We start from the raw sequence: 22114 nt of genomic DNA, 5'->3' as shown, positions 1-22114 counted from the left end.
CCACTAAACAATTGCAAACGCATGACTTAGACTTTCTGCTGTGAGGACTAAGGACAGCCTGGACTTTGGGGAGGTTCGTCCATGGTTCATGGCTTATGGTCTTCCTTCCTTTCGGCACATCTTCTATTAGACTCCACAGTCCACCTGTCCCAAAAATGAGGAAGTGGAAAAATAAAATCTGCAGACGATCACTAGAATTCAGTAGCGTGCCTGTTCTCCCATCCTCTGTAATCCTGCACCCCACAATAACCATGCCAGCCTCAAGAAATCTCTTCAGTATAAAGAGGAAGGAAGAGAGTGCGTGATGGAAGAAGAGGTCAAGGAAGCTGAAAGCAAAGGCAGGAAAGAAAGACGCGCTAATGATGTCCATGTTGCATGTCTGTTCTGATGTTTAGAATGAGATAATGTATATGAGGAGCTTAGCACAGGGCCTGGCCCGTTGACATGTATGTAAGTGGAAAAAAAAAGTCATGTCTTTGACATCTGTGACTTACCTACCCAGCAAGCAGGATGAGCGTGGGGCTCACAGGGGATGCAGACACTGGCAGCAGTAGCAGCAGCCCAGGAGAGGTTGAGGCACAGGGGCGAGGGAACGGGGATGGCATTAGGGGACAGGAGACCCGCTGTGTCTGCGGTGGCCACCAGAGTGCACATCTCATAGTCACAAATATGAACTTTGGATCTGGAGGGTTCTCTCTTGTCTCCTTGCTGGCTGGATCATTTACAGACAGTTTAAGTCGTCGGCCCAAAGTTGCAAGCAAAAGAAAGTAATGAAGCCCATGCCCATGGGCACTGCTTCTCGGCTGAGCATTGCAAAGGGAAAAAAGAAATTTGATCTCTCCAAACATCTAGCTCTAGTGAACATCTGGTCTAGTTTTCCCCCAATATGGCCTAATCACATACCAGATAAGAATAACAAACAAAGATTGAAAGACAAAAGTTTATGTTTTCATTCATTGCTAGGAAGGAATTAAAACAACCCCATAGCTGATGAAGTCAGAATAGTTAATGAGGACTTTGAACCCCAGAGGTCAGCACTTCCTCCTGTCGTCTGGCAAAACCCTGCAGTGCTGACTTCAGAACAGAACCCAGCTTGACGTTCAACTTTCTAAATCACAGCACCGACACTTCTCACCGGGAGAAAACAGAACCACCCCACTTTTTGCAAGTCGTACCCTATCTCCATTCCATCTAGGCAGAACTTCTGTCATGGAGACATAGTCAATGAGCACTGTAAAATCCTTCAGAATCTGTCAGGATGAAGTGGATACAGCACTAAGTAAAACTGGTAAGTCGGGGTAGTGACAATGAATTGATGGGGTCAACCCGGACCGTGTTAAAAGCTGGACCCCTCCTGAATAAATTCGTGATATCTGGCTCCTCCAGCAGGGATCCTCCTGGTTCCTCATTTCAATTGTAGATCAGCATATTCTTTCAGACAACTCATTCTAGGAAGGGGGGCCTGGCAGGCAGATCAACCTGATGGGTTGCTCACTCCTCATTCTGCAAGGCCAGTGATAAGCGCATCTCCTTTCTAAAAGAGCTGCCCAGAAACAATGGCAGCCAGAACGCCAGGCCTGCACAGAAAGCAGCAGATTCCTTGACTGCGAAGAGGGTTTTAAACACTAATAAACTGCAGGGAGCTGGAGGAGACACGAGGGAAAACCTCAAGTCATCAGGAAGGAAATGATTTCAAATATATTCACACAGAGTGGGGGAACTAACCCAGTTTATCAGGAGATTTAAAAAATTCCCTTTGTAGTAAAGGAATTATTTCAAATTTTCCTCCTTTTCACTTTGCCTTTCCAGTAAGAAAATAATAAAGAGAATGGACCGAACTCTTGAAACTTTAAGCAATTCAGAGCTACGAAGGCAACTTTGTTTACCTAGCAACTGTGCCCAAGAAGAAAATAGTCTTTTTTCACCCCCAACATGCTGTTTCTTCTGTTTTAATAGCCACTTGGCCCTCCTGAAATTTCCCTTAATTTCAGGAAATTTAGCTGCACCGGGGAATGAGTGCAGGTTCCAAGCCACCCCTTGCTGAAGGGCAGGAAGGCCCTGAGTGCTGTATTTGGAGGTAACCTGGCAGGATAGGCGTGACGGTTCCAAGGTGAATGAGACACGGGAGCACTATGAGGCCCCATCTCTCCAAAAATCTCAGCCCCATCCTGAGTGCTGACTTGGAGTTTAGAAAATTCTTGTTTCTGTGGGCACAGTTATGTCTGTAGTAGCTCCAAAGTCTAGTTGTGTATCAAATCACTTAGGAAACTTATCAAACAATGTAAGTCCTTGGGTCCCAACCCGGGCCCATGAAATTCTAATGTGTAATTATCTAGCTCATGGGGGAGGAAGGGAGTCTGCTCTAGGTTTGCCCTGGCCCTGGCTTGTGAGAGGCACCATGCTAGGTAGCACACCTGTGCACTGCCTGCCTCTCCTAGCCCAGCTGCAATGGCCATTCTGTCTTCACTCTCCTTTCTTAAAAAACAGAGTGAAGGATGTTGTTTTCTCATAAGCCAACTATTACCCAGCAGGTTCTGGGGGTCCTTCCTGAGCCCTCTTCCATTTGGACATGATCCTGGATTTGTCAAATGGCAAATTGTCATCTTAGAAATTATCTAGGGGACTGAGAGGCACATTTCCAGCAGTCAGGAGAAAAGAAAGGTGAGTATCAACTACCAGTCCAAGGAAAGAAGGCATCAAAAACTGGTCCAGTCATGGAATCCCCAAGGCCTCTATAAAAGCCAACAGGGTTAGGCCAGGGAGGATGGACCCAGACAGGGCATCTCACTCTCACTGCTCCTCCCTTCTTTCCTACTTATGGTGATCTGCTGGCCCCATGGTGAGGGGTCAGGTCTGTCCACATGTCTGGCTCATGGAAAGACAGGGATGTGGCTCAGTGCTGAGCCCCACTCTGACCACTCATGCCTGCAGCAGGCCACCAAACCCTTGCCTGAATTAGGATCTCTTTTCTCCAGACTGTATGACCCAGGCTCCAAACCTATGTTCCCTGGAACCTTTGTTCATTCAGTACAAAAAAACAGATTGGGCCATGTGATATACAGGTCATCAAGCAGAGCTCTGAGGACTCAGGTGTGGCTGCTCTGTTTAGAGAATTGCCATAAAGCGAGGCAGGAAAGGTTGCAGGGGAGGTGACTGCAGGCACGGCCCCGGGTAAGCCAGCTGGTGAGGAAGAGCTGTTGGAACCGAGGTTGGAAGACAAGTTGTGGGCATATGGGAGGGAGATGAGAGTCCCTGCAGGAGGAGCGAGCAGTGTGTAAGTGTGTAGGTCAGGGGGCACAGGTAGTGTGTGCATACTGTGTACACAAAACAGTGAGAGATGGGGGAAGGGGAGTGGGAAACACAGCTGGTAGCAACAGTGGAGGTCTCTTGGTAGCAGATGAAAGAGTCTAGCCTAATTCTTGAGGCAACAGGAAGATGTCATCTCCGGGACTTATCTACCTGGGCTGTCTAGACCCACACGACTTGTCCTTGCTGTCCCCTTCCAGCCACTTGATTCATGGGCCTGTGAGTCTTCTTGCTGAGTCAGCTCCTGGATCTAGCTGTTCCTGCAACCACCCTGTCCTGCCTCCTGAAAACTAAAGGAAATACTCGAGGGACACTTTCCTTGTCCAGGGATATAACAGAGATGGCTGGTTACCATTTATCATCTGTTTTCTCCTTCTTCCGTGAACATATGATTTCATTCTGGGCTCATGGCTGCCCAAAATACACTTTCCAGACCCTCTTCCAGGTGGCATGTGACAATGTTCTGGCTGATGGGATACGGCAGGAAGATATTGTGGCAACGTCCAAGAACCTCTTTAACGGGCAGCTGCTGCATACCCTTGGTCTTCATTTTCTGTGTCCTTTCCTCTATCCCTTTAAGCCTGTAACTTAAATTGTGGAACTCAAATTCTGGAAGCGACCATACCAACCATCATCAAAGTCTGAGAGGCATAAGCTTCTAACATGCATGCCACTCTTATTTCATGGCCCACTGCCAAATCTAACACAACTGGTATATTGAGTTGGCTTAGAGTTTAGAAATAGAAGGTAGGTTATAACTCCCTGATTTGCTTCCCAAATCTTCCCCAATTTAAGTTGGACACAACATGTGTAGTTCTGTATGAAATCTGAATATAATGTTTTGCATCTCTAGCACACACAAAGATGGTGAGCACAAACTGCTAAATCTATTGTAAATATTCTGCCAGAGGAAAGGGTTTTGCAAACATTTTGTGTTGCAATCACCTAAAGGGATGAGATCTAACAGTTGTTTACCCTTCTGACTTTCACAGGCTATTTTCTATTTCCATTTAGCTTCAGCAGCTATTAAGGATGTCAGGAATCCCCAATAGCTATTCCAGACTTTTTTCTTTTTTTAAGACAGGGTCTTGCTCTGTCACCCAGGCTGGAGTACAGTAGTGCAATCACAGCTCACTGCATCCTCAAATTCCTGGGCTCACGCAATTCTCCTGCCTCAGCCTCCTGAGAAGCTGGGACTACAAGTGTGCACCCCATATCTAGCTAATTTTTAGATTTTTTTTGTAGAGATAGGGTCTTGCTATGTTGCCTAGGCTGGTCTTAAACTCCTGGGCTCAAACAATCCTCTGCCTTGGCCTTCCAAAGCTCTGGGATTATAGGCATGAGCCACCATGCCTGGCTTTATTCCAAATTTCTCAATGCTCTTTGCTTGTTAGCTAGTTAAAACTTTAGGTGCCATGTTATCTTTTCGTTCTGGGTTTCCTCATTTCTGCTGGGCCACCTGCCTCAGCACGCTGGCAGGGAGCCTTGTGGTCTCTGATGAATCATGAACTCTTTTATTCACTCACATAAAGCAAAGACCTCTAGGATTTTTCCAAAAGCAATGGTTCCCCAGATGGCTGGGTTTCCAATTCAGAAGCCAAGCTTCCTCTTTTTGAACAGCATTAAAATATGACCTTTCTGTGGGCCATCCAGGACTTCCACCATGCCAAGTCCCCCCAGATCTCCTGCGTAAGACCCACAGAGAAGATTTCCTCCACCACACAGCCCTCGCCTGCCCCTTCCCCTTTCAGAAAACAGCTCAGCATTGATGAGCACGACACATCCTCAGTCAAGTCCTACACTTGTTTTCCAGGAGACTCACTCCAAACTGCCATGATTTCTGAGGTTGAATACAGATTGGGCAGACATAGGCACCGAGCAACTGAAAAAGTATGTGATTGGTCTCCATGTGAACCATAGGAGAAAAGGCTGTCACAACCAATTCTGACTGGATGATTTAGCCACATTTTGAGTACTCCTTATGAGCTTAAAATACAATTCTGGTTCTCAAGTGGACACTTTGCAGAGCATCTAATTTGACACTTATAACTCAAACGTGGAGGCTTAGTAATATTTCTAGGATATTTAAATTTGTCATCATCATCAGGACAAACAAATCATGCTGTGGTAGAAGAGACAAAGAAGACCTAGGTAAGAAAACGGTATGACCCAGGGCACAAACCTCAGATTAAAGCAAAACCCTCTGAGAGTTTTTCCAAAAGCAATGGTTCCCCAGATGGCTGGGTTTCCAATTCAGAAGCCAAGGATGAGAGGCTTCAAAATGTAGCTTTTGGCAGAGCTCTTTCGAGGCTTCCTGTGCCATCCTACCACTCTGTCTTAGACAGGTGTCCAGAAAACAGAGCAATACCTTGATGTAGTAGCGGATGAGGATCCTTCGGAGGTCAAACACTTGCAGCATAGTGGCCGCGTTGTTGTCCAGGATGCTGTAGCCCTCCAGGATGTACTGGGTCCGCGTGATTTCCCAGGTGAGCCAGCGGAGGTGAAAGGCAGCGTTACAGGACAGCAGGTGGGGCAAGTGGCCTGGTTTGCAGCAGCAGCAGCCTCTGTCCTCCTCGTCACTCTCCATGATGGCTTCCACCTCTCTCTGCTGGCAGTAGGTTCCTGGCAGAGCACAAACACGATGAAGGTTTGATGAGAAGGCATGCTAGAATGTTCGCTTCAATGGATTTCCCCATGCCTTCATCAGAGGGGAAGAGGCTGAAGGGAGTTGAGGAATTGGGAAATTCGTTTATTCTCAAATAAGTCCCCAAAAGAAGTCACAATTCTCATAATCATGAACTCTTTTATTCACTCACATTCATTCTGAGTCTCTGTAGAAAATATACTTAAAACATTTAAAAATGTTTATGGAGACATGAGCTAAATGTCAGTGCAGAAGAACATCATTTCAGTGGGAGGCAGTAGACAAACAGGTTTTGAAAAAGGTAGTACAGACTAACTACTTGACTTTAGTCCATTTATTTAGCTGGTCCAAGCTTGACTCCTCATCTGTAAAACAGGCTAATGTAAGGATGAAATCAAATGGCATATGCAAAGTGATTAGTCACCATGAAAAAATGGTAGTTGTTCCAATTACTTTTATTAGATTGTGAACTAAGGGCAGTGCCTGGCATGTAAAAATTCAGTAAACACACAAATAAATAAACAGATGAGCTACTGAATAAGTTAATGTATTCACCAAATACTGAGTGCGCCCAATGCACTGTGAATACGGCAATGAAAAAAATACATAAAATCCCTGTCCTTGTATAACTTATCTGATCTTAACCTAAACTGATAAAAGTTTAGGTTAAAGAAGACAGACAAACAAATAATAATAAAGGAAAAAAGGCCTAGAATGACAGGGTGGGAATAGCTATTCTAAATAAGGGATCGGAGAGGTCCTCCCTGGGATGCCTGAGTAGAGAACTGAAGGAGGTCGGGGGGAACTTAGTGCAGATGACTGAGAGAAGGGTAATCCAGGCAGGCAGAAGACCAAGACCAAGGCCTTGGGGTGGGAACATGCTTATTATATGTTCCCAGAGCAGCAAGAAAGTCTATAGCGGAGTGTACAAGTGGGAAAGTGGTAGATGAAGCAGAGAGGCAGTTAGGGGCAGATCCTACTTAGAATGAGTTAGAGGAACACTTGGATGGCTTTAGCTTAAAAGAAATGTGGCCTGACTTATGTCTTAGGAGGACCATTCTGGCTTGCTGCCCAGAGAAAGGACTGTCGAGGGAACAAGAGTGGGAGCCAGGGCAACAATTGTGAAGCTGTTAGTTAACCCAGATGGGAGGGAATGATGGCTTTGACCTGGGTGGTTGGAGGAAGGGGTGAGAAATGATTAGATTCTAGATACATCTGAAAGCAGTCTGATGAGATTTGTTGATGAATTTAGATATGGGATATTGAAAAGATGAGAAAAGAATGATGCTAAGGTTTCTGTCCGAAGCGGGATGAAGAATGAAATTACTGTTTACAGAGGAGAGGAAGATTGCAGGAGGGCCGGCCTTTGGGTGGGAGTGGAGGGAAGATCAGGGATTTACTCTTACATATGTTAAGTTTTAAGTGCCTAATATATCAAAATGGAGATGTCGGGGAGGCAGCTGGCTTAAGGAATCTGGAGCTCAGGGGACAAGCCCTGGCTGGAGATTTATAAAATCTAGAAGAATTATTAGCATGTAGGGGCTATTTCAAATAACCTATATGCTAATAAGAGAGTGTACAGAGCATGGAGAAGAGGTCTGAGAAGTAAAATCTGAGCATTGTAACATTTAAAGCTTGGACAGCTGAAGAAATCCCAATAAAGTGATGGAGCAGAAATGGCAAGTGAATCAGAAAGAAAACCAGGAAGTCCCAAAAGACAAGTGAAAAAAGAGTTTAAAGGAAGAGGGAACGTCAGTTACATCAAATGATGCTTGCAGGTTAAATTACGTGAAGAATGAACTGTTAGATTTGGCAATATGGAAGTGTATGGTGATTTTGCAAGAGAGGCTGTGGTGGAAAGGTCGGGGAGGGGTAGTATGATGAGAGTGAATTCAAGAAATAATGGGAAGGGAAAAAGCAGAGACAGTGAATGTAGGCAACAATTTCTAGAAGTTTAAACAATCTTTTTGACTTGTCTATCTTTCTTGGCACCTTCTTGCACAGGCTAGGATCTCCTGTATGCTGCTGACTAGAAGTGGTGAAATTTGGCATCCTTGATTTTTCCAGAGAAGCATCACTTGGTTTCATTAATTTTCCTCTATTGCTTTTCTATTTTCTAGAGAAACCATAGACATCCAACATGTATCTTTAATTTTTTCTTCCTTTTACTTGTTTTGGATTTACCTTCATCAGTTTTTTCTAGTATGAGGTGGAAACTGACATCAGGGGTCACTAACTTTTTTCTGTAAAGGGCCAGAGAGTAAATATTTGAAGCTTTGTGGGCCACATATGGTCTTTGTTGCAGCTGCCTCTCTTCCGCCTCCTCCTCCTTCTCTTTCCCTTTCCCTTCCCCTCTTCCTTTCCAAAATGTAAAAGCCATTCTAAGCTCGTGAACCCTAGTTTGCTAAACCCTGGCTTACATCTCAATTTTCAACCTTTCTTCTTTACTTAGATAAACCTTTACAGCTGTACATTTTTCTCTATTCATTGCTTTAGTTGCATCCCACACATTTTATATGCTGTTTTGTTTTCATTCAACTCAGTTATTTTGTGATTAACTTAGTTGTTTCTTTTTTGACTCATGAGTTTAGAAATGTGTTGTTATCTTCCAAATATTTGGGAATTTTTACGATATAAATTTTTGTAAGTTTCAAGTGGAATTCCAGCATTACTGGAGAATGAACATTTATTATTTCAGCGTCTTAAAATTTATTGAGAGTTATTTGATGGCTTAGCATATGGCCTATTTTGGTGAATGTTGCAAGTGCACTTGAAAACATCTGTATTCTGCTGTTGCTACATGAAGTGTTCTGTAAATGTCAATTAGTTTAAAGTGGTTGACAGTATCATTTAAAAATTCTAGATACTAATGTTTTTGCATACATTTTCTATCATTTACTGAAGGTATAGTGTTGATGTGTTCAACTATAATTGTGGATTTTTCTGTTTTTACTTTTAATTCAGTTTTTGCTTCTGGTAGTTGTTATTAGGTGTATGCACATTTAGGATCACTATGTCTTCTTAATGAATTAAGTCTTTGGTTATCATGAAATATCCTTCTTTAATGTGGTCATACACCTCATCTTGAAGTCTGATATTAATAAAGCTAATCTAGGTTTCCTATAATTAGCGTGTGTAAGGAATATAATTTTCTGCCTTTTTATTTTAAATAGCACGAAACAAAATAGGTTTGAGAGTTCTTTGGACTCTCCAGATCTTTATAGTTAAAAAATCTCTTGTAAACAGCATATAGTTAGGACTTGCTTTTTTATCTAGTCTGATGATCTCCAATTTTTAATTATAGTGATTAATCCTTTTACATGTAATGTGGTTATTTATATGACTGGGTGAAAGTTGACTATTTTGCTACTTGTTTTTATTTACCCAGCTTTTTAAATTTGCATTCTTTCCAGTCATTCTTTTTTAATCAAGCAACTTTTGGTATTTCTTTTTTATATATTAGAATACTCAATCAGCTTTTTAGCCATACCTCTTTAATTTTTGCAGTTTCTCTAAGAATTATAATGTGTGTGTTTTATCACAATCTACTATGAATTAATTTCATACACATCCTCCAATGATGTAAAATATTACAATGAAATATTTTTCCCGTCCTGTTATTTGTATTATTGTCATTTTACTTCAACATATAATTTTAACTCAATGATACATTGTCATCATTTTTTGCTTAATCAATTCTAAAAGATTTTAAAAACAAAAATATCTTTGCTCACATATTTGCCATTTCTCACAATCTTCATTCTTTCATGTAGAATCAATTTTTCCTCTAATGTTGTTTTTTAGCCTGAAGAACTCCTTTTGCTGTTTCCTATAATGCATGTCAGTTGGTAATCATCTTAGCTTTTTTTAATCAGAAAATATTTTAATTTTATCTTTATTCTTGAGGAATATTTTTCCTAGATGTAGAATTACGAGTTGACAGTTCTTTGTTTCTGATTTTTCTTTATGCACTTAAAAATATTATTCCATTGTTTTCCGGCTTGCATTTTTTTTTGAGAAGTCAGAAATAATTCACACTGTTGATTATCTCTATATAATGTGTTTTTAAACTCTCTCATGATCTTGGTAAGATGACAATTAAAAATTTCACATGTGCTTATAATTGTTCTTTATCTTTAATTTTCAGAAGTTTGAATATTATATGTTTAGGTTTGATTTTCTTTGTGTTTATCTTGCTTGGGATGTGTTGAGCTCCTGGGATCTATGGACTGATATTTTTCATCAATTAAAGAAATTTTGGATAATATGTTCTTAGTTGCTTTTCCACCCCTATTTCACACTTCTCCATTTAGGACTCCAATTACACATATGTTAGAATACTTGCTATTGTGCCACAGGCATTGGGTTTCTGTAAGTTTTCTTTAGTCTTTTCATTATTTGCATCAGACTGGATGGTCTCTATACCCTCTCTACTTACATTCTCCATAAGCTCATTCGTTATGATCATTTTTACCTGTTGGAAATTTTTTCTATTAATTCTAAAATCTTTGAGTGTGTTTCTATTTATAGTTTCATTTTCCTGGTTATGAGTCATTTTTTTCTGCTTCTCTGCATATCTAAAAACTCCTATTATATGTTAGATATCATTGATATTATAATCCTGGAAGTGTGGATTTTTTTTTTTTTTTTTAAAGAGCTATGTCCTGTCAGTTAATTTATTTGCCCATCAGGTTATCAGCTTGATCCTTTTAAAGCTTGTTTTAAATCTTTGGCTGGGAAGGTCCAGAGTAGTCCTTATTCAAGGGTGGTAATATCTCTAATCCTAAAGCCTGGTCGTTTGGGGATCTCAACTGAATTCCTAAGACGTTCAGCAAGGTCTCCTCACTGGCTATTTGGAACTTCTACATTTCTCATCACTGTGTAGCCTACATAATCTCTATTTATATCTTATCACTCCAGTTACCATTCTCTGTCAGGCTATGCCTATACAAGAGCAGGTTAATATCCATCTAATCATGAAAGGGGTTCTCCATGCAGATTTCTGTAGCTCCTCTGTGCAATTCATTCCGGTCTGGTCTCTGATCTATAAAGTCCAGATACTTCAGCAGATACTCAGATTCTGTCCCACTGGTTCAATAAGACCGCAGTGCTTTGTTTGGGCTCCACCTTCTTGTACTATAGACAAGAAAGCACCTCTAGGCAGAAAGTGGAGGCAATTATGAAGCTCACTTTGTATATTTCCTTTCTCTGAATGATCAGAGTCTTGCACTGCCTGTTGTCCAATATCTGAATATTGATTAATATAATTTTTCAGTTTTATAATTATTTATGGTAGTAAGGATATTTCAGTACCGTTTACTCAATCATGGCCAGAAGAATGTCTTTGAAGTTTTCTACTTGTCTTTGGAGACTTAATTGAAACACAAAACATTTCACCTCACCCACCCCCACCCCTATTCTTTATTCACTTTTTCTGGGATCCCATATCATTATTCACAGTGTCTGGTACTTAGGAGGTGCTAACAAAGTTGTTGATGCAATGACTGAACAGACAAATAAAAAGTTCTTATCCAGATCTCTATATGAGCAGGGACCAACTGAGGAACTCTGTGGCAGTATATCGTATTACCTTACATATGGCGGCAGATAAAGAGAGGCTATGTTTAGACCAAGCTTTTATATAGAGCCCAGGAGTGAGATGACCATAATAAGCCATAGATGGAAAACTACAACCTTCAAATCATAACGCACATACAGAGTTATTAGGATAATAGTCTATGAAATAGGAGTCCAAGTCAGGAAGGAGAAGAGCCAAGCAGGTTGCCTACATAAAAAGGAAGACAGTTAAAGGCTGATCGCAAATCTTAGGATTCCATTTGTCTTTCTGCCAGACCTCCTTGCTTCCTTGCTTTGGCTCTTGACTGAAAGCATTCTTTTTTTGTTGTTGCTTTTGTTTTTACATTTCAAGGGTCTCTTAACTCATTCTACAACATAAAACTTTTCTTCCCTCTGGTGAAGATGTACAGAAATGTATACTGGACTATAAACAGTGGGACATCCAGACAGTAATGACCACCATAACCTGACTGCTCTGTACACTGGGACCCTAGGACTGCAGAACCTAGGCTCCAGTGGGGGTGGGGGTGGGGCCTCACCCCGCCACATGACACACTAATACTGGCTTGCTGTACATTAATAATATAATTTAGGAAGAAATTCTCTTCCAATGGAGGAAAAAAGACAGTTTTCAGAAATAAATTACTTACACAAGGAAGAAGCATAAAGGAAGATTTTCACTTGAAGAGATTAGCAAAGCTGGTTAAACAGCAGACCTCAAAAATGTAAGTTTCATTCCAATTTTCCCCTTCCTTATTCTTCCATCAAGTTCTACCATTTATCACATTGAACTGAAAGCCAGGGTTTTCTTTTTTTTTTTCTTCCCTTTTTATTAAACTGGGAGGGCTGGTTGGATGAGTATGTGTGTGAGTCTGTAGTCTGTGAATGCTTGTACATGTGTGTGTCTGTGTGTACACGAGAAGATGGAGAGTTTGAATTTCTAGCTATCTAAGTGAAATAGCACAGTAGACTATGAGGAACATGCGGGCAACTCTACACTCGTCAAAGGGCAGTTGAGGAAACAGTTTGCCATGAAGGATGGCTTAGACTTGACAGACACATCATAGCTGCCAACATTTGAAAAGCTTAGTTCAGGTGAGTCTTGGGTAATCTGCTCTTAGGAGTAAAAGAGTCACATTCAAGATTATATTAAAAAAGAATATGAAAATAATGAAACCCACTAATTTTGGAAAATGCACTAACTGTGTTGTCCAAATGTAAATCAAGGTCCATATTTTCAGGAAGACTCAGAAAGTTCCAAGCATATTCCCTCCAAGGAAATGCTGAAAGTCAACCCACCCACACACTATGACCTTTTGCAGCAATGGCAGAGATGAATGTCAAGTTGGCAAGGTTGTCTCTGTCTGGTATTTCCATCCAAACTGACTCTTGGCACCTCTAATTGTGGCTACGTTTGCATTATCACAACTTGGTCATACCTACCAATGCCAAGCCTAGCCAGACTTATTTATTCCCACCTAATTTCAAGAAGAAATAAAGTTAATCTAAGAAGGTATACATAGTATGAAAGCAAATGAAGAAATTTAAGTCCAATTGAGAAGTAAGAAAAATACAAATACAGAAATGATGTCAAGGGTCCTAACTGCATTCTAGGATACCCAGTACATTTACCAAAAGTGACCCACAGATGGAAAATGTAAATGGTTGCTTTTGTCTTTAGGGCAAAAACAAACTAATTCCTTGGAAGGATCATAGCTATTTCTGGCAAAGACATCAGAGAGATGATATCCCCAGGATCCTCATAAAGAGAGCATTGCGCAATATGGTGAACAAAATCCTTCATAACATTGCACAGTAAGTGCAAGCACAAGGTTTGCCAGGCTGTTTTAATATTTCACAGTGTAGGATGCCAGAATATGGCCAAAGTGCAATAAAGCAAAAGTATTTCTATAGGTAGTCAAAACAAGTCAGCTTTAGGTATGGGGCTCTCTTAGAGGCCTGGCATCAACCAACAGCAGATTTTAGAAACTCTTGAGGACTGGGAGAACTGCATACCTTTCAGGAAATCCCTGAGATGTGTAATTACTGTTTGTGTCTCACCCAAATTAATGTATTGAAACCCTGTCATCTAAGGTGATGGTATTAGAAGTTGGGCCTTTGGGAGGTGATTGGATTATGAGGGTGGGGCCCTCATGAATGAGAGTAGTGCCCTCATGAGAATAGACATGAAAGAGCTTGCTCTCTCTCCGCTGTGTGAGGACATTGCAGAAAGATGGCTGTCTGCAGTCCAGGAAAGGGGCCCTCACCAGACACCAGATCTGCCCGCACCTGATCTTGGACTTCCCAGCCTCCAGAACTGTGAGAAATAAATGTTTGTTGTCTAAGTCACCCAATCTATGGTATATTTGATACAACAGCCTGAACTAAGGCAATTTCTCTCCATCTAGTTTTGACAATTCTTATGTATTGAGTGGTAGTAAATTTTAATGTATTTTCTCTGAGAGGCACAGGATTGTAGCTAATTTGTGTGGCTGGTAGACACACCTGCCAAAATGGAGGCAAGGTTGGCATTCTCTTGGGAAAGTTGGAAACCAAAGAATGGTTGCCTGAACAGAAGGTTCAGCAACCAAAAATTAAACTAAAAATATTCCTTTCTCTTACATCCCAAAAGGCCTCATGAGAGTCACCATCCTAGCTGAGAGACCTGGGCCAGAGGACAGAACCCATGAAGGGACAGGGGTGGGGACAGTGTGAGAGTGGAAGGGGAAAGCTAGAGTTAGGTCAAACAGGAGACATTTGAGCTGAATTCTGTAGGTAACAGGCAGGCAAAAGAGATTTTCAAGTCCCAAGGAAACAGGAAACATGAGGAAAGCTGTACTTAAGAAAATTCCCCTGAAGCCTCTGGGATTAAGGGGAAGAGACCAATGATGGTGAAACCAGCCACCCACAGTCTTGCTTCAGGAAAAAAGCGATAGGGACCAGAACTAAGGTGCAGGCTGTTTACCAACAGATAAGAGGAAACATGGAGATAATGGGACTTCAAAGAGACGTTAAACATAGTCTCCTGCAACAGAAAAGCTGCTTTGAAAGAAAAGGTTGGAATGATTTACAACCTTCCAGTGAGAACATTGCTATGAAAGCTGAAATGCATAATACATGTTAAAGACTGGGCTTCTTGGTCCTTCAATTTCCCTTCTTAACTGATATGAGTACTTTGAGAAATAACTTGCAGTTTTTGTTCCAAACAATGGAATTGGATTTTTCAAAAGGAATCTAACTGGATTCACAGAAAGATCCAACATTTCATCAACATGATTACATTTAAAACATTGTAAATGTTTAAAAATATCCTGAATATTTATTTTAGCCGAGTTTTAAAAGGATTATTGCCTTCATTAGCCATTGCAGTATGCCAGGGACTGGGCTGGTGTTTTGCACATACCTAGCAGTGAGGTGACCAAGGGGATGTTAGAGAAGAGAGGAAGCCCAAACCACCTGTAAAATACAATCAGACCCAGACTCACAAAGCGGACATTCTTAGCCATAGGTATAGCTTAGCTTGTGCTTTCCAAACTGCAGATGAGACTTACAGGCAGAAACATCGGGATAGATGTATTGGCTTATTACAAAATGTATTTCCTTCTGTGGTCACGTAAGGTTATTCCTTAATTGATCCGGGCTATGAAAAGGAGGAGGTCATCAGATATGGCCATTACTGAGCTCTGAGCAGTTCACTTCCACAGCCCAGAGTGCACATCACAGGCTGGGAGTGCCAGATGTGTGAGATAGGGCTCTGCTTCAGCGAGGTTCCTTGGTAGCCCCTTCTAATATCCTCCTGCATGTATAGTGGTAGAGATATTAACAGGACGAGGGTCCCCACCACATTTTTCTTAAAGCTGGAATTCTAAACTTGTGTTGCCTGTTGCCAGCTGGTTACATCAAGGGCTGCTGTATGACCAAATGAAATAATGTCAAAAAAAGGCTTTAAAAAGTTTTTGAATGATGGTTATTTTAAAGAAGATCACTGCCCTCCTTCCCTGTCCCACAGACTTCTCCTGCAGCTCATGTCATGGCAGGGAGGAACTTTCTCAGCTCCTCTTCTACCCACGCTCATTCTCCAGAGGTAGAACCTTAGAACATAACGCTTAAAGGAACATTCAGGTCATCTCTATTCCCAGTCTTCTGCTCTTAGAGGACATCTCTGTATTTGTTAGACCTCACCATATTTAATTTATGGAAAGAAAGAATTGTTGTAAGAATTTTATATTTCAGGCTGCACATGGTGGCTCACATCTGTAATCCCAGCACTTTGGGAGGCCAAGGTGGGTGGATCACCTGAGGTCAGCAGTTCAAGACCAGCCTGGCCAAGACGGCAAAACCCCATCTCTACTAAAAATATGAAAATGAGCCAGGTATGGTGGTGCACATCTGTAGTCCCAGCTATTTGGGAGGCTGAGACAGAAGAATCGCTTGAACTCAGGAGCTGAGATGGTGTCACTGCATTCCAGCCTGGGCAACAGAGCAAGATTGCATCTCAAAAAAAAAAAAAAAAGAATGTTATATTTCAAGGAGCCTCAATTTCCTTTAAGATTGCCCAATAGAAATAAAATTCATGTGGAGATTTTCTAGGTCCTAAAATATTTATTTTTTTAATCATTGGATTATAGTTACAAACTTAAAATTTCTTATTTCAGTTTTAAATACTAGAATTTCTAAGCAATGAGCCCCTGGTGGAGGTAAAAATGATTTTATTTACTCAACAAAGTAAATCAAGGGACAATCCTTCTCTTGACTGCTGTTTAATTCTGATTCTGATGAACGGAGCTTTCCCTGCCATAGCAAAGACTCACCTTCTGGAGGTTTCAGCTTCCTTGAAACCACCAGGGCCAGATACAGAAGACTGAGTTTCTCTCTTTGGGAGCCACTCTCCACTACAGGAGCCATGACTACTGCCATCATTACCATCACTGCAAAGCTGTCCTGGACACTTCCTATTCCCCAAGTGTCACACATTCACTTAGTAACCAATCCCTTCTAGATTAATCCAGTCTTAAAGACAGGGAGACAGAGTGCTAATAGTATAATTACATGACTAAGGCCACAGAGAAGAACTCAAACAACAAGTAGGATTGGTTTGTCGAGCCACTGAATGGGTTCAGTTCTGTATCACCTTAGTGGCAACTTCTCCCCTAGTTCCAGTTTCCAGTCCTTCAGCAACACTGAACCTATGTGTCATTTTTATTTTATTTTATGTTTTTAGACATAGGGTCTGTCTCTGTCACCCAAGTTGGAGTGCATAGGTGCAATCATAGCTCACTGTAACCTCAAACTCCTAGGTTAAAGCCACTCTCCTCCCTCAGCCTCTGGAGTAGCTGGGACCTCCGGCAGGCACAACCACACCTACCTAATTAATTAATTATTATTATTATTTTTTTTGGTAGAGATACGGTCTCACTATGTTGCCCAGGCTGGTCTCAAACACCTGGCTTCATATAATCCTCCTTGGATACAGACATATGTGTCTTTTAAATGTGATACTGGGAACCTAGAAGTGTACTGTCCAGTTTGCAGTAGAGAAAAAAGACAAAAGTAGGTCTGAATAATTCTAACTTGTTTGATTTTGTGAGCCTAGCACAGATTTTATATTGTATCAATTTTACATTCCAAGGAGCCTCATCTTCTTTAAGATCTGCTCATAGGAATAAAATTTGTTCTGTGACCTCTCTGGCAAGCTAGATTTTAAAAGTGTTATAATACCTTTAAATGAAACAGCATTGGTTTTTCACAGAATTTTTATTTCACAACACTGTGTATTTATGTGACACTTATCAATTTAAAAAGAAATGCTTCAGAGTATCTCATTTGATGTACGCATCAACCTGGTTATGCAGAAGTAATTTCCAGCACACTAACTTTCAAAAGGGACTTGTCTTATGGAAGGGTCTGGTCTTTTGAATTTAAAATCAGTATTCTTCTTTTATCACACACTGTCTAACGAGGCTTGACAAATTTCAAGCCAAGGTTTCCTGAATTTATTTATTTTCAACCATCTCATGGGAGAAAATGAAATTAACCAAATCACTAAGTATACCTTGTACTCACATTGGGCAGCTTAGAAGCATAAGAATAAGAAATGTTGAAATAAATGATAGTTATTTCTCTGAGTGATATGATTTTCCCCACTCCCAACCTGTTTAAAGATGAGAAAACTAATACATTCAACTCCACTCGGAAAAGTCCTTTCTAATTCATATCTAATTCCAAGTTGTATTATTTCTTTTTCTCCCACGAATTTATTTTTAAGTGTTGAATGTTAAGATATGCAGACTTTGTTCATGTTCAGCAAGAAGCCCTCTTTCTTCCCAGACGTGCTATCTAGACAAGGATGGCTTCCTGTCTCCTATTAACAGGTCACACAATATGCAATGAAGAAAAATATGTGGTCAGGGATTCTGAATGGAGAACTTATTATTGTATGGGTAAGTTTGGAACCAATGGATTTCACAGATTACTCAAGCTATATAGACCTAAGACCTAAGCATTTGCTAATGACCTGAATGTTGTCATAGAGAAGAGAAAATTCTAGATATGTAACTCCAAGATTAGTGGGAAAGCTATCGCTCTGTATGGATTAGCCAGTTAAGATAAAGGTATGGGTTGAACTTGCTTTAGATAAGATTCAGTTACACCGATATTTTTAAATGTCCCCACAGGCCAGTGATTATGGGGTGTTAGCCAAACTATGAGATGGCTGATAACATTTCATACAGACAGAAACATAAATCCTATTTTTTGATATTTTCCAGACCTAGTGGTAATGTTGTAGCTACATCCTGATAATTGTGCCTTTTGCTTTCAATATTCATTCTGTAAGAGCCATCTAGGTCTCATGACTTTAATGAAGTCTTGTAGAATGAACATTGAAAGTAAAATTGCTAAAACAGCCAATAATTCGGGAAGCCGAGCTGCTAGAAGTGACCTACCAAGGTGCTACCATTATACCCTTTAAGAATGAATTCTGGTAAAACCAAATTTTATTTGTTTAATTTTGACAACCAAAAATACTTTCTGAAAATGGTTAATCATTTTTTTTTTCATATTCTCCCCTTACTTAACCCATCTTCCTCCCTCTGTTCCTTCTCTCTCAAGCAGTGGAGTCTACTGTATAGACGTGGACTTTGGGGTCAGTCACATCTAGGTGTTCATGCTCCTCTCCCACTGGGGACTGTGTGGCCATGGGCACCTTACTTAAATTCATTCACTCAGATTTCTCATGTCGACAGTTGGGTAATAGTATCTACTTACTTTATAGAGCTGTTATAAGGGATATTTTGGTAATATAAGTAAAGTACCTAGTATGACACCTGATATGTACTTGGTGTTCAAGAAACTTGCAATTGTCTACCTTTTCATTCAACCAATATTTACTGGGTATCCTACCATGAGCCAGTCAATGCACAGGGGAGAGTTACATGAACAAGGCATGAAGCCTCAGCCTTTGAAGGGCTCACAGTCTAATAGTCTGACTTAGTTAATTTTTCATTGTCAGCAGGAATTAAAAAAAAAAAATGGAATGTATAAGCTTTCTAATGCTATTGAAAACAAACTGGATTTGGCTTTCAAATTATTATTTATTATGTTGTTATCAAGAAAACATTTATTGATTGCCAACCATGTGGTCATATACCAGGCACTAAGGATAAGGTCCTGGCTTCAGAGATTCGCAATCAACACAAACACTCAAACACAAACATAACTTTCGTCGTGACTTTGTTTTAAATAAAAGAACGAAGTAATCTATATTATGATTTTTTGTTTGAACTATTAGATGAACAAAAACTGTAAATCTTTGATTGATGGAAATATAGAAAATATATACAAATGCTGTATCACTCATCACAAGGAAATACTGAGAAATGAGGAAGTTGAGAAAATGCAGTTACACAAATAATTAAAAAGGCAAACGCCCATATAACACCATGCATGTATGGTATTGTTTTTCTCCTGCTTCCCAAAAAATCATCTTATTAGATGACTCTTTTCTACTTTCTAAGACCTACCTCCTCTAAGATGATTTATGAAAAGCAGATCTTGCTGTGAGAAAAATGTAACAGCCTTACACTAATGTGGATCGTGCATGCATGCCTCAATGCCTACTAGGTAAACTTCATTTCAGTTGCCTCAGAACTTTCCACGCAGGCGACCCAGCCTTAGATTACAGGATCGTCATCATCCTCCCAGGAGAAAATCCTGCTTTACTGCATGCAGTTCAAGTCATTTGCCATGGGAAGCCCAGGATTCCCTGCAGTTCTAATCTCCATGCCTCTCTATAGATCACATTTTCTGATCCCAACTTAACCGTCCCACCCACCCAAATCTCAAAATCCTTTCACACATGCCTCTCACCACTCAGTCAGCAATGGAAGACATCCTCGTGTTTCTCACTGATGCTCTCAGACCACTCTCTCACCCCACCCCCATTTCTATCTCGTTGTCATCTTCCCTGGTCCCCCTGGTCATTCTTACTCCTTCTGTGAAGATTGGGGCTCTGGTTCAGTCACTCTCTCCACCACGCCTCCTGCCATCACTCCTGGGATGCTCTTTCCAACATCCTGGTGCCTGGCCCATAGAGATGCTCTTTCCAACATCCTGGTGCCTGGTCCAATCTCTACCCCTGTAATGATCTCATCTTCCACTCAGCCTCAGCCAGTCATTCCCAGAGTGATAACTCTAGACCTTGATTATCAACAAATTGCTTTCCCTCTATAGACATCAGTTTGAAACATCCCATTTTCCAGTAACCACCTCATTTTTCCAGATCATTTCCTCTAATATTTCAACTTCAATAACCTTTGCACCTTTCCCAGATCCACGATTCATTGGTCCTGTTTCTCACTTCTCTCACACTCTCACTTCCCTTCATCCCCAGCTAACACTCCATGGCCAAGTATTATAATTCTTGTCAAACCCTTACATATTAAATACATTCTCAGCTTCATGACACTCACTTGGTTCAACTCAGTCCTGGTTAACTAACTCTGCCCTTCCATGCCTGCATCCACAATGTTCAATGTGGTTTAGAGAAAACCACACAGTAATTAATCTTTACACATCTTTCTTTAAAATAATGATCACTAACTTCAAGTGAGTGTTTCATGCTGCCCAGCATTTATACTACAGGTTGAGCACCCCAAAGTAAAACATCCAAAATCTTAAATGCTCCAAAATCCAAAACCTTCTGAGCACTGATATAATGCCACAAGTGGGAAATTCCACGCCTGGCCTCTTGTGATGGGTCATAGTTAAAATGTGGGTGCACAGCCTGCAGTTTCTTCAGTATCCCCAAGGAGAAAAAGACCCTCTCAGCTATTTATAAAAGTCACCTAGTAGAAAGCCTCCTCATCACTAGAGGACCCACTTCTTGGTCTCTCAACTGCTTCTGATGTTTTTTCCCACCTAAATAAGTAAAATGCATCATACATAATCTTTTAATCAAAACCCAGCACCCTGTGGAACCTGGGAGCCTGCAGCTGTCTGCTGCTGCTGTTTCTTAACAGCAGATCCAGGTGTTCTGGTGATGTCACTGTGCTGCCCAGTTGCCCTGAACACAGTATTTATTCACTGTATTAATGAATGTATGTTACATTTTTTACTGTTAAGTCCTTATGTGTGAATAATTATAAGAAAATAAACGTTTATCAGTAGCATAAAAATTCAGAGTCGGGAATGATGGTGATTCCAAACAACCACAGATTGCCCACGTGGGTGGCTGAAATAGTGACACCTTTGCTGTCTGACGCTTCATTGTACACAAGTTGTGTTTCCTACACAGAATTATTAAAAATATTGTATAAAATTGCCTTCATGCAATTTTATACAATATTTTTGTATAAAAGGTATAGAGGGTTTATAGGAAACATAAATGCATTTTGTGTTTAGACTTGGGTCCCATCCCCAAGATATTTTATTTTGTATGGGCACATATTCTAAATTAAAAAATTCAAAATCTAAAACACTTTGGTCCCAATTATTTCAAATAAAGAATATTCAACCCATATACTTCCCCGTTCCATTCTTTCTGCCATTCCCATTCCATCTCTGTAACACCCGCCCGTACCAGCATATGTGCCATATGTTCTCTCTTCTTGCCCACTTTTGTGGATGAATAACCATGGATTTCAACCTCCAAGCCTCATCCAACCCTTTGGATTTCCTCACTTGCCTTTGTAGCAAGCCCTGCTCTTTCCTTTGCCTGAAATTCCTCCTTTCTGCTTATTCTCTGCAGTGGTCCTTCCGATGCCCAATCCTATCACCAGCCAATAGACTAAAGCTAAGGCGCACTGATCCTTCTTGTGCTGGCACTCGTATCATCAGGAATCCAATAGTTGCTCAAGTTCCGTGACACCAGCCATGGCCTCCAGCCATGGTATATCTCCCAAAAGCATCTCCTCTCTGGGAGGGAATTATCTTCACACCACAACAGGGAGAAGTTCAACTTTCTCCTAAATATATCCTGCAGTGGAATTATTTTTTATCTCCTGAACTGATAGACTGTCAAAGTTAGGAAGAAACTTAGAAATCGCATTGAGGCTCTGAGGAAGAAATCAAGGTTCTGACAGGCTAAGT

General features: G+C 40.8%; 1 protein-coding gene across 5 annotated transcripts in view; it reads right to left on the bottom strand.

The window, feature by feature from the left end:
- The window catches only part of PCNX2 (pecanex 2), a 291183-nt gene that overhangs the window by 35684 nt on the left and 233385 nt on the right, over positions 1-22114 (bottom strand). For all 5 annotated transcript variants that reach the window (XM_032242324.1, XM_032242325.1, XM_032242328.1 and 2 more), the window contains one exon: positions 5675-5928. In XM_032242324.1, coding sequence (XP_032098215.1) covers positions 5675-5928 — 254 coding nt within the window. The remainder of the gene's footprint in view (positions 1-5674; positions 5929-22114) is intronic.

This window comes from Sapajus apella, unplaced genomic scaffold (genome assembly GCF_009761245.1).
Source record: "Sapajus apella isolate SASKATOON/1434 unplaced genomic scaffold, GSC_monkey_1.0 scaffold49, whole genome shotgun sequence".
Classification (NCBI taxonomy): Eukaryota; Metazoa; Chordata; class Mammalia; order Primates; family Cebidae; genus Sapajus; species Sapajus apella.
Note: the sequence above shows the minus strand (reverse complement) of the source record. Positions and strands in the feature narration are given on the sequence as shown.